Here is a 13186-nt window from a genome sequence, read left to right as displayed (position 1 = left end):
GTGGAGTGGCGGCCTCCGCAGGGGGGCAGTTATGGGGACCCCCGTCGCGTCAAGCCGTCGAGCAAAACCTCCATCAACTCAATCTTGACCGGCCTATAAACTCCACGTCGTCTTCACGTCCCGCTTATTTGCTTAAACACCTCGCTTCGTTTCATCACAACTATTCACTCACTCGCTCATCTTTTCATGTCGTTTGTATACATATTTTCCTTTCGGTTTCACGGTGTAAGGTCGTGTTATACGCGTGCTAAGAAAATTTCTTTATCGGTTTATTTTATTTGTTTTCTTATATGCATGTTAGAAAGATTAAATAAAACTTAATAGTATGAGTTTTACTTGAATTTAATCTGTAGAAATTATAAATCATGAATATAATCAGATATAAATTTTATTATAATTTTCATTTCTCATTGCGCTGAACATTATGAAATGTAGAATATCTTGTTTCTTTTGAATTCTTAACAAAAAATAAATAAAACACAATAAACTTAAGAATAATATAAAATTTAAATAAATTAAAACGAATAAATAAATTACAATTTTGTTTTTTATATTTTTGCTGGTGCTACTATATGCTTTAGAATCAACTTCAACGTAGAGGTTAGTAAATATATTTACCTGTAAATCGCTTTTTAAAACGTGTTTTCGTTGTTGCCAACGTTACAAACACACTGAATAGCTTAAAATACATTTAAGATTATTTTATCGAGAAATAGGAATGTATTATATTTAGATGATTGTGCTTCTGTTAGACAATTTATATATATATAAAATTTTAGTTAGTAATTTTTTTTATTGTTTTAAAGCTTATTTACAATCGGTTATATTTACATAAACCTTTAGATAAGGAGTCAGTGAAACTCCTTAAAAGTACACACTAGTTTAACAAAACCTTTTTTACCAAGCACATACAATTATTTGTATAATTTTATGACATATTTTCCTGTTTACTTATGTACGTAACTGATATGTATAAATTTAATGTACACTTACTGCTCTTTATAGAGAAATGTAATAAAAATATATAAAAAATTACTTAAAATTGTATTTTTAATTAAACTTTATTTTGTTAATGAATTTTTTCAGGGAGTTGTGTGTATTTATTAGAAGGTATTAAGAGGTCAAATTTTATAGACGCATTAGGGTTCTTTTTCTTTTCTATTATTATTATCAGATAGAAGATATAATTTTCAAATAAGCCATAAAATGTCAACCAGGTTTGAAGTGGTCAAATAAGGGACTGGAATGGATAGTGAAAAAGAAATTATCTATCTCGTAACACGAATAACAATACAAATAAATCATCTAAAAAGTGCTTCATTATTTTCTTGTAGTAGTGCATATCCGACCAGCTCTTATTTCCTCAGATCTTAATTTGAAATAGAAGCACTACATTACTGAATAATCACTTTGTGATAGATTGCTAAAATATATGCTAAAGTTTTCTGCTAGGTAGTAAAAAGCCATCTGGAAACTGGGAACCTGAGAACTGGATCAGGCTCCCTTAAGGATGACTTACTAATCCCCAGAAATACGTGCTTGGTGGAATTACCAACTAAACTACAAACTATCTCGCCAGATATCCACTAAAGATTATAGATAATTGTAGTATTTATTTGTAAAAAATATATTTCTAAATTACTCTTTAGATAACTACCCTAATTTGTGTACTATTCCTTATTTCCCTTTACACTCATGCGCGCGCGTGCACAAACACAGAACTTTTGAGTGCACTTTTAATTAAGAAAAACCGTTTTTTAGTTCTTAATCAGAATTGTTTTATAATGAAGGTACACATTGCTTTTCCCTTAGTGTAACTATATTACTTGAATCCATGTACAAATATTCAAAACTTCTTATCGAACGTATTTTACGCTATGTTTTAGAGTTTATAAAACGTATTAAATATTAGAAATTATTTCTTAAAATTTCTGACATTGATTATTTTTTATAAATTCAATTCTTCAACTTTGATGTGAAGTAAGAGTCCAAGTCTCAGAACCATACAGAAGTGCTGGTACCGCTGTAATTTTGTAATAGTTAATAACCGTTTCCTTCCTTAGTTTGGCAACAAGAGTCCTTTGCATGGTACCTAGCAGCTTCTAAAATTTATGCAGCTTTTTATAAACATCTTCCGATTTAAAAAAAGACAGATGACAACCCAGAACAAGCTACTTGTTCTAATATCTCGTTATCTATCACTTTCATACAGACGGGTTCCTTACATACAAAGCCCCACATCTTTGTCTTCTTAGTAGATATCTCCAAATTGTCTCGGGTTAGTATGGAATGTGACCTAAACACTGCCAATTTCAAATCTGTTTCAGAATTGGCCAGAACCACCTGGCCATCCGCAAACAACATTGTGTCCGGAGTTAAACCATCAATATTGGAGTCCTTAGCATCAGTATGTGCATTATAATACAAACTTTGTATTGTCCTAATCAAATCTTCCAAGACACCTTTCCTTTTTAAAACTTCTCACAGCTTCAAACGAGACACCTTATCAAAAGCTTTCATGTAGTCAATAAAAGCTACAAACGTTGGAATATTAAAATCACGGTGTTTTGTATCAGATGTCTCAGTGCAAATGCAGCCTACACAAGTTCGTCCTCTGCAAAATCCATTTTGTTTCTCCTCCAATTTCACTTCTGATATACCCTTCAATCTGTTCATTGTTATTTTAGGATAAATTTTGTATCCTTAATTCAGCTAGCATATACCCTTATAACTATCGTAATCTTCCCTGTTGCCTCTCTTAAAAACACGTATTACGAGAGATTCCGTCCAAGAGTCCGGTACACTTCTCAGCTTCCACCAACCATTATAGAAGTAATGTAATCTTGAATCTCAGTGTTGCATATTTAATCAGTTTCATGTTGATTTTGTTAGGCTGTAGCGCTGATAAAATAGAGTAAATCACACTAAGATATAAATCTGTTGTTAGAAATAGTTATTATTATGTTTTTATTATTTTTATTATTTAACTATTTATTTTTTTTTTTAACTAAAAAATAATAAAAGTTTATAGGTAATAATAATAATTATAATAATAATAATAATAATAATAAATAATTCTATTTAAATTAGCTATTTCCTGGTCTCTTTTCAGCTGAGAAAAGTAATTTATCACATTAGGTATTCTAATAGTTGGTTTAGTGTTAGGAGAGTTTACATTTTATCATATTCTGCTTTTTAATTGAATACTTCATAGAGAAAGAGGAAACGAAACTATTGAGCTATAATACTTTTTACGCTAGTATTTTTTTTAATTGTATAAAAGACTATTTAATAAATAAAAACATAAATACCAAATTGTTTCCTCCGTTTTTTGAATATTTTAAATTTAATTTATGTAAACTATATAACTGGCTGGGAACTTATATAAAACTTACGAGTATAACACCAGACTAAAGTAGATTTTAATAAAGTGAAATACACAGTAGTGCCTAGGACCAGGAGATGAGTGTGCAGAGTTTTGGATTGTAGAGAAGGGGGAACAATCCGTCTTGGGGCAAATGAGGACCCATCCATCACAGTACTTAGCATACTCCTGACGTCGCATAGGGCCAGCGTCTTATCTAACCCAGACACAGCTTTCCAAATTAATCTCATTTCTCTCATAGGCGACCGCCGACCGCCGGCTCTTACTCTGTCTACATCTCTCTGATTAATGGAAGATGAAACTCCCTCTTCATCTTCTTCATCTCTTCTCTATTCACACCTCCTAGGACGTGTTATTTACCAATGATTCGCTTTAAAAGAGGGTAAAACAAATTTGTGACCGTAGATTAGAGTTATACATTTTTTCCCTTATTTATAAGCATACTTTTGTTTTTTACTTTGACTGATAAAATTATTTATCCGGATATCTGAATGAGAAAATTATTTTTAATCTATTTTTAGTTTACAATTTATTAAATTATTATTTAAAGATAAATTGGGCCAAAACTGATTATAGATTTTAATTGTTATTTGTAGTTTTTATTCGAATACTAAACGTATTTCAATACTTCATTTATATTTCATGTTTTTTTTATTTAAGAAAATAGTCATAGTACTCATACTATAAAATCTGATTTATTAGGCAACATGAAAAATATTATCTCTGAAAATATAACAAAAAATAACCTTTATCATTTTATAACAATTACAGCATACTTAAAAATCAAGATAATAAATTTAAAAGTTTTAAGAAAAATAGTAACAAATAATAAAAGTTAAAAAAAGATCCATTTTCAAAATACATGTAAATTTTTCATCGAGAGAATCTTTCTAATCTAATTATGCAGCTTCTTCTTTAGTGGCTTCCACTAAAGAAGCCATTAATAACAAATGGTAGTTGCCATTTGTTATTAATGGCAACTGCTTTTAAAAGGTTAGAATATATTTGTATAATGAAAGTAGATCAAATAAGTTAATGTTAAACTATAACTTAAGCGTTGTCTTATCATTTTTAAGATAGTGTCACTAGTAACTTCGCTGAAGAGTTTTCTACAGAGTTTATTACGTAAAGCCTTTTGAAAGAACAGCTTCCTGTAAATTGCAAAGTTAAATGGTTTCAATTCGTTATAAGATTGTCTTACTGAATTTTGATTTAGTGATTACTTCAGCTAATTTGGGTGGATTAAAATATACTTGTATAGTACGATATTAATGTAAGCTTTAGCAGAAGTAAAAAGAGTATTTTTTTTAATTAGAGTTAGGTGCTAAATCAGCATTTTGTCGTTCTAATGTATGTGATTATCTCCTAACATATCAACATGAATATTTGTTTGAAGGATTTTAATTAGTTTTTAACGGTATTTACATCCCTACAACGTATTTGGAAATATCTTATTATTGTTTTTATTAGATAGCTTTTAATTATTACCTAAAACAGAGAATATATGTCTAAGGATTTGTGGCATAGATCTAGTTTATATTACTTAGCCATAGAAATCATATTTATTATATTTTAAGCATCCATGAAGGTATACATATATCTGCTATATTGTAATATATGTGATTGAAATAATCAACTTTAGTATTTCTTGTTCAAAACTAAATTTCATAATTGTAAATTTTTCTTGTTACAGAGCCACCTCGGATGGAAAAGTCGCCATTATTGGCAAATGGATATAACCATCCACCACACCTGAACCATATGCAGTTCCTGCATCATCCTGGGGCAGCGCATACCGCCATCCTCAATCCTGGTCTGCCACCCCACCATGGCCTTCCCCGGCCGGACGGTTCCATTATTAAGGGACAGTCTATACCTGCCATTGATGCCATTGCCAGGTAAGCGTCATTTATTTTTTTATTTATTTGATGAAATATAACTTTTATTTTCTTAATTTGATTTTAAATCATTTGCTCATTTAATCCTATAATTTTAAATTTTAAAAGTCGTTTATAACCGTTAAATCTTATTAATACCAAGATTACTTGATTTTCTCATGAGAGTTTTATAACTCTAATTTCCTGTTTCACGGAAGTACTTCCTCATTAAAGATAAAGTTTTCATTTCCTGTTTAGCTGTCTTTCTTACAAGTTGATATTTAACGGTATTCGAGAAACTTGAAAATTATTTTTAAACGTTAGAGAATATTTGTGCGAGATTAAAATTCTGTGAAAATATTTTTTTAACTTGTATTCTCGGATTATTTAAACTGTATTGGACTTTTATCAAATTTAGATTATTTAAAATCAGATTTAGATGATTTTATATTTAAAATTTCCTCTTTTTGCAAATTTTTATTGTAAAACTTTTGAGTTTAAATTATAGTAAATTAAATCATATCCTTACTGTTTGCTTGCTTTGTACAGGGAATTAAATGCAAAGAAACTTAAAGCCAATCTTTTGACCAGAGTAACAGTTCAAAGACAACGAATAAAAGTATGTAGATTCATTGATGACAATACTGGTTTGGTTGAAATTATAAATTAGATAAAAGTTCATATTTTTTTTTTTTTTTAGGGAAAAATTCAATTCGAAAGTAAACGTGAATAAACTAGAGATCGTCTTCTTTAATAAAGTTAGATATTAAGAAGAATAGAATAAAAAGTATAACTGCTTTTGACTAAGTAATGGTCCATTTTTTTATATTAAATTTTAAAAGGGATATTGTAGAGTAATTTATATTTTATTTGTTGAAGTTAATTACGACCTAAATAAAAAAATAATTGAGCTTAATTTTATTAAATTAAATAATCTAAGTATAGAACCTTACGCAATTATTTAAACTTCATAATTTAAATTTTAATCCCTTCTTACGCCCAGTTGCCATAGTGTTTCCTAGAAGAAATTTAAAGTTTGGAGGCCTTACTGAAATTTAGCTAGTATGAGATTTCAGGTCAACAAAACATAATTGAATGCCGACCACCATCCTTTTAATGATAGTATTTGGTTTTACTTACGTATATTTAACAACCGGTATATTAATAAAGCTAAATAATTTTTTTTTTTGTTTGTTAGGTAGCTTATCCCATTATTTAATTTTATTAGGTTTTATTTTTAGAGAACCGAATTAAAAACTAACACACATGAACGTTCACTCACATTTAGGCATTTTTCTAAAACTCATTTAATTGGTTTTTTTTTTAGGTTGTTGAAAGCATAAGTTATATGACAGAAAACAAGTTTAATCCATACAAATATTATTGTCTAGCTTTTATCTAAAGCTTTCGGTTCACTAATTTTGCGTAGATAGCCATGAATTTTGAGTAGTACCTGGTACCTTCCTTCACAGAATCATACATAAGCGCATAATATTATTACTGATGCATTTTTCGGAGAAATGTACATAAGATAAAATTTATGTATTTTCACTAAGTAGATGTACTGACAATTATCAATAAGTAGTTTTTATGAACTTAGATATAAAATATTAAAAAAGAAATAAATTATTTTTTAATTAAAAAACTTTTAAATATTTCAATTATTAATAACAGTTCAGTACAATGTAAATACGTTTAATATTATGTAAACGATGTAGTAAGTAAATAACTGAATTGGCCTTTTTTCTAAAAATGAATTTTTAACTGGAAAAGTTATAAACGTAATATTGAAATAAAGAATTTAAAAATGTTAAAAGTAAAACTACCTCTTTATTTTTTTTACTTCCTTGTACGAAGTAAAGGAAGTATTGTGATCGCAAAAAATTTTGATTTCCAGATTTCAACGGAAATATCCATTTGACCTTCCCTGAATTCATTTTGACTAGTTTTGGCGTAACGTCTTTACGTACGTACGTTTGTATCTCGCATAACTCAAAAACAGTTAGCCGTAGGAAGTTCAAATTTTGGATTTAGAACTTTTATAATATACAGTTGCGCACCTTCCCTTTTGATTGTAATCCACTGAAACAAAAAATTTTTAAAAAGCACAAAATCCAAAAAAATTGGATTTTGGACTTTTTCTTAATTGTAGCAATAACCTAAGTCAGAGCTTTTCATCGATATATCATAAGTGATACTTATTTTCATTGGTTCGCGAGTTATAGTCAAATAAATGTTTAATTAATGAAATACTTGGATCTTAGGGGATGGAACGTCGGTTCGAAACAGACTTCAACTCCTTTTTTTTTCAATTTAAATATATTGAATTATTAATAATTATTTACCTCTCATTTAAAAAAAATTAACGATGAATAATAATTTAATAATAATTTTTTTTAAATATCAGAAGTTTTTAATAAAATAAAATTTTACGTAATTTTCACATTAAAGAAATGTGTAAATGTAATTTAATACGCGTACAAGGAAGTCATGTGTTGTCTACATGAAATTTTTAATACTAAAAATCTATTATTACATAAAGTGGGTTTCTACATGAGTATTTATTTACAAAGTATATTAGGCATATATAAACAAGACTAATGTAAAATTTATTGATGTTTGAAATAGACCTATGTAATGATGAATACATGGAAAAAGGTATCTTAAAAGGTGAAACAAACAAAAAAGAAAAATATATAAAAGCAGGTCAAGAGGGTGAAAATGACCCTTGTTAAAAGATTAAGAATGAAGAAGCCAAACGAAACAAAACTATCTCATATCCAACCCCCTTTAGCTTACTTTCATTTATAAAGGTTAAGAAAACATTTACAAATCTTTTTAAAGTTCATATTACCTTCAACCTAAGGCAATTTTCTAATAGCGCTATCAATTCATGAATATGGAATTTTTTAAAAATAATTTCAATAACATTACGTTTCTTATATTTTTCTCTCGTGTATGTATGCACAATTAATAAAAATTCCTCTTTTTTATACAGAGTGTATAACGAAGTTCTCCCTGGACTTTTATAACCTATTCTACTCGTAAAAATAATGGATAAAGTTCATATACATATATCGTAAAATGTTTGTGAGTTACGGCTAGTAAAATATTCGCTCGGATTTCAGTTATCCAGGCGAAATGAGTCGTACTGAAAAATTTAGGACGTTAATTAAAGAGAAAAATTAGTAAACTCATATGGTTCTGAAAAATCGAATAATATAGGTGTCAGAGCTGTATTTGCAGTATTTTTTTTAGAAATCTAGGGTAAGACCAATAAATAGTGGTGAAAAACCGTGTTTTTTTATGATTGACATAAAATAACTTTATTAAATAAGTAATAAACAAAGCCTTTAACAAAACTTGTAGAAAATTTTAAACAAAATAGTGTAAGATAAGTTAATAAAAAAGAGAAAAATTTGAATTTTATTTAGAAACAGTACACTAAACCGAAATGCATTATACGAACCAGTTTAAAATAAATATTCAAAAATGAGCTTGCCATTTTCAACACCTGTCTTGGCACACTTCTGTATTGGTTTTGCTGCTCTTTTTAGTTCTTCTGGGCTGTCCTTAAGTTGCACAGTCTTATCCATAATGTGTAAATTAATTTCTCACAAGAATATTTTTTTGTTTTGTGTACAATATTTTTCATCCATCCGCAGACGCAAAAACCTAACGATGTTAGATCAGGCTATCTTGGTGGCGAGGAATGTGGACTTCCACGACCGACACATTTCTCAGAGAAACTATGATTTAAGGCAGTGAAAACTGCGCAAGAGTAGTGGGGAGGTGGCCATCGTCCTGGATATATACTTTGCATCTCAGCGCTAGAGGAAATCAAGCAGTCAATTATTCTTGATGAAAGTACAAGTAGACTTTAGCAATAAATCAGTCAGGTAATACGAAATGTCTAAACATCTGATTATGAAGAAGGCCGCACCGTATACTGACGCTAAACTGGTGTTGAAAATTGCCTTCTATCGTTACATGAAGATTTACTGCTGCTCATTGCATAACTTGTTGACGCCATATGGAGTGAAATTTTACTCATCAGTAAACAAAACATACTTGTAGAGATGTCGATTTGTATTCCTCCAGTTTCAGAACTTCAAGCAAAGCGGGCCGTCTCCTATGTATGTATATATTTTGAACTGGTTGTTTATGATAAGGATAAAACTTGTTTTAAGTATCCTCCCATCGAATGGGAAACTCCGATCCGCTTAGAAAGACATCGTGTACTGATGTCTGAACTGCGCCGAACTCCATCGATAATAATTTCATCAATAACAGCGTCGTGTTGAACAGATCGTTCGTAGCTGGTACGAACCTGAATACTAGGTAATAAAGCTATTTTCCAAAGATTGTGAAAAATCGCGCTAATTATTTTAGGATCTGGAATCCTGCAAATCGGAAAACGTACTTCATATTCTACTGCAGCAGCTTTGACAATTCACACAATAACATATCAGCGTATTCCTCTGTTGTAAATAAGTACGGCTAACTGATCACGTTCAGACTACAGTTCACAGAAAAACTTCACTGACGACAGTACAGTTCACGGTATCCGACTTACTTGATGTACCTTACAGAATTATTTAAACACTACTGTAGTACTGCACATTGCTGATTAGCTGTTACTAATTTATTGCCAACTTTGAAATAATAATTTTTCAAATAATTTATTGTATTTCTGTCGTTAATAATAAAAATATTATTTAAGTAATTTTTATTTATTTATTTTTATTTTACAATAATATTTGTGTAATTCCCAGTTTTTAACAGTAAGTTTTGCTGTTACGCTTTCACATCACCAAAAAAGAATTTTCTTTTTGTTTACATTAAATAAGTACTTTTCCAACAGATGTTATAATGTACTCTTTCTAAATAAAATTCTAATTTTTCTTTGTTTTATTAAGCTGATCTTAAAAGTTTTATGTGTTTATTACCCATTTAACAAAGTTATTTGTACGTTAAACATAAAAAAACGGGATTTTTTTACCCCAATTTATTGGTTAACCCCAGATTCTGAAAAAAAATGTTGCTGATACGGTTCTGACTCCTATTTTATTTGATTTTTCAGGTTAAAAACCATAAGAAATCACTAATTCTGCTCCTTTATTAACGTCCTAAAAATTTTATTATGACCTCATTTCACCGGGGTAGCTGAAATCCGAGCGAAATCTTTCAATAGCCGTAACTCATAAACGAAGCATTTTAGGACGTATGTTTGTTTATTATTATTTATATATTACTTATATATATTATTACTTTTACGGGTAGAATAGGTTATGAAAGTCCCGGGAGAACTTCTTGATATACTCTGTGTGTATGTATAATTACTTCTGACTTGTATTGGAAGGTAAATTTCTATTGAAGTGTAATATTAGTTACGTGGGAGATATTGTTCAGAATAAAGTATCACAAATATGTGTGTAGGTGAATTATTTATTGTATTAATTATATAATATCACCCAACAATACATTCCACACATCATTAGTCTACGAAATACATTAGCAATAGATTTCTTTATTATTAATTAATTAATTAAAAATCACAATTAAATATATATATATTTAATTATAAACCATTTATCAATTGAATTTTTCTGACCTCAATCTTTATATTTATTTTTGCTTCATTGTTTTTAACAACGTTTGATGTTGTTTTTCTTCTTTTATTTACCTTAATTATTTCATACGATGAAAGATATCTGTTAACATTTATTTATGTATATATATACACACATACACACACACACACACACACACACACACACACACAGACAAATATAATGTATTATTTTATTTAATTAATTAAATCATTTACGCTTTCCTATTTACAACACTTTAAGTTAGTTAAATTTTTATGTAACAAAATAAGATAATACAAAGGAACATAATTTAAAATTTAAATACCTTTATAAAATTGAATAAACATTACTGTTCAACATATTTTATAAATTATGAAAATAAGTTCAGAAATAAAAATATCGGATATTATCTTCGAAAATAAATTTGAAAAATATCGCTGTAAGCATAAAGTAAAACAGTAAAATTCTTTATAAAAGAAAAAACTACTTATATGGGTATTTATAAAAACAGAAGATTTTTGTCTCAGAATGTGAAATATTTCAGTAGATTTTTCAAAACATATCTTTCAAGAATTGTATTGAAACTAAGTTAATATTTACTGTAATTTAAATATCAACAAACTAACTTTTCGTAAAATGTAGAGTAGGTAGATATCAAATTTAAGAAGCTGTACTGAGCAATAGCCAGGAGATCGGAATTTTTCGTATCTAAAAGCTACTGTTGTATAAAGTGCCCTAAAACCGATTTGAACTTACGGAATTCAACTTTGGCGTACGGCAAGTCCCAGAAATATAGAGTCTCTTCAGCGTTTCCAGCATAAATTTGCGAGACCATAATGCAGGCACTATAGTTCGTTAGGAACACCGAAATTCATGATTACCTAGGTTACCGTGTGTGCTGGAAGAAATCCACCGATGGCAACCAAGTACAAAATAAAACTTAATGACTACGTAAACCATCTAGTTATTAATCTCTTGGGCAATGAAGATATTAGACGGTTAAAGTGGCTACATATATCAGACCTAGGAACCTAATAGTGATAATCAGGAAGACACTTCTACTCTTGAATTGTGCATCATCATTACTTTAATGTTTACTATTTATGTTTCTGTGTCATTTGTTCTTATATTCCTTTTTCTTTTACCTAGTGGTTTAATTCGTATCACTGAACTTTTTATGGATTCTAGTATCTAGTTGTGTTGAATTTATCATTGCAAATGCTACCTTTAATTTACTATTGATGTTTGTAGAATCTATTTAATTGTGTTTCAAGGAAACTCCTTTATACATGCTTATTGCGGTTAAGTTTACTTATGACTTTTATCTACGAAACTGATTGTAAATATGATTTGAGATACAAAAAGAAAAAAGTTAACAAGGAAAATGTTAAACAGTTTTTGTATGCTTTTTATTCTATACAAATTTATGTGGGATTTGATTTTATATTTTGAATTATATTTTATTATTGTAGCAGTAAGCTGTTGATATTTTATTTTTTTATTTTAATTATTACAAATCAGATTGAACCGTTTAGTAATTTGACAAACAGGAAGTGGTATTTCAAATTATATATATATATTAACATTTTATTATATTAAATTTAATATTTTATGGGAGGTGGAAAGCATTTGAAATTCTAAAAGTTCGTTAGTTTATGCAAATTTAGAAAAAAATTAACGTTGTCATTGGTTTTTAATACGTAGAAACTGAATTTTTATATTTAAATTTTAATAGCTAAACGATTTTCTCTTAAAAACACCAACGCACAAAAATATTCAATTTATAAATCAGAATAATGTTTGTAATTGTTTTAAAATATTCATTTATGTATTTCTTTATTTGGTCAGGAATAGATGTAAAATATTATGTCTTAATTAAATTTAATATTCAATTTTGCTTTTCTGTTTCTTGTTAAGATAATAAAAGAAATGTAACTTTAGTTTATTTTCTAAATGACTTAAAACATAAAATCACCATAAATATTGTGGACTCATGTAGAGTTAAACTTACATAAAATCAGCAATAAATGTACTCACCCATCTATTTTTATAGACGTTAATCATGTTTTTTTTGTAATGCCAACTAAATGTACATTATTTTTATGCGTGCGTTAAAACGATTGATAATGTGCAATAATAAAGCTATAAAAAATTATGAATATCATTATTGAAAATATATATCTTATTTTCTTTACTTTGATTTCTCTTTTATTAATTTCTCTTTACGTTTTTAATAGTAGGGATTAAGTTTAAAATATAAATAATTTGTATTTATTAAATAACAAAATCTATTCAGCGAAAATATAAAGTTAAAGTTTAATTAAAATTAA

At 28.4% G+C, this 13186-nt stretch overlaps 1 protein-coding gene across 2 annotated transcripts in view; it reads left to right on the top strand.

Annotated features, from left to right (window-relative positions):
- The window catches only part of dac (dachshund family transcription factor), a 665435-nt gene that overhangs the window by 303641 nt on the left and 348608 nt on the right, over positions 1 to 13186 (top strand). For both annotated transcript variants that reach the window (XM_075369564.1, XM_075369563.1), the window contains exon 4: positions 5079 to 5283. In XM_075369564.1, coding sequence (XP_075225679.1) covers positions 5079 to 5283 — 205 coding nt within the window. The remainder of the gene's footprint in view (positions 1 to 5078; positions 5284 to 13186) is intronic.

This window comes from Lycorma delicatula, chromosome 6 (genome assembly GCF_047948215.1).
Source record: "Lycorma delicatula isolate Av1 chromosome 6, ASM4794821v1, whole genome shotgun sequence".
NCBI lineage: Eukaryota > Metazoa > Arthropoda > Insecta > Hemiptera > Fulgoridae > Lycorma > Lycorma delicatula.
The sequence above is the reverse complement of the archived record's forward strand: the minus strand, read 5'-3'. Positions and strand labels throughout refer to the sequence as shown.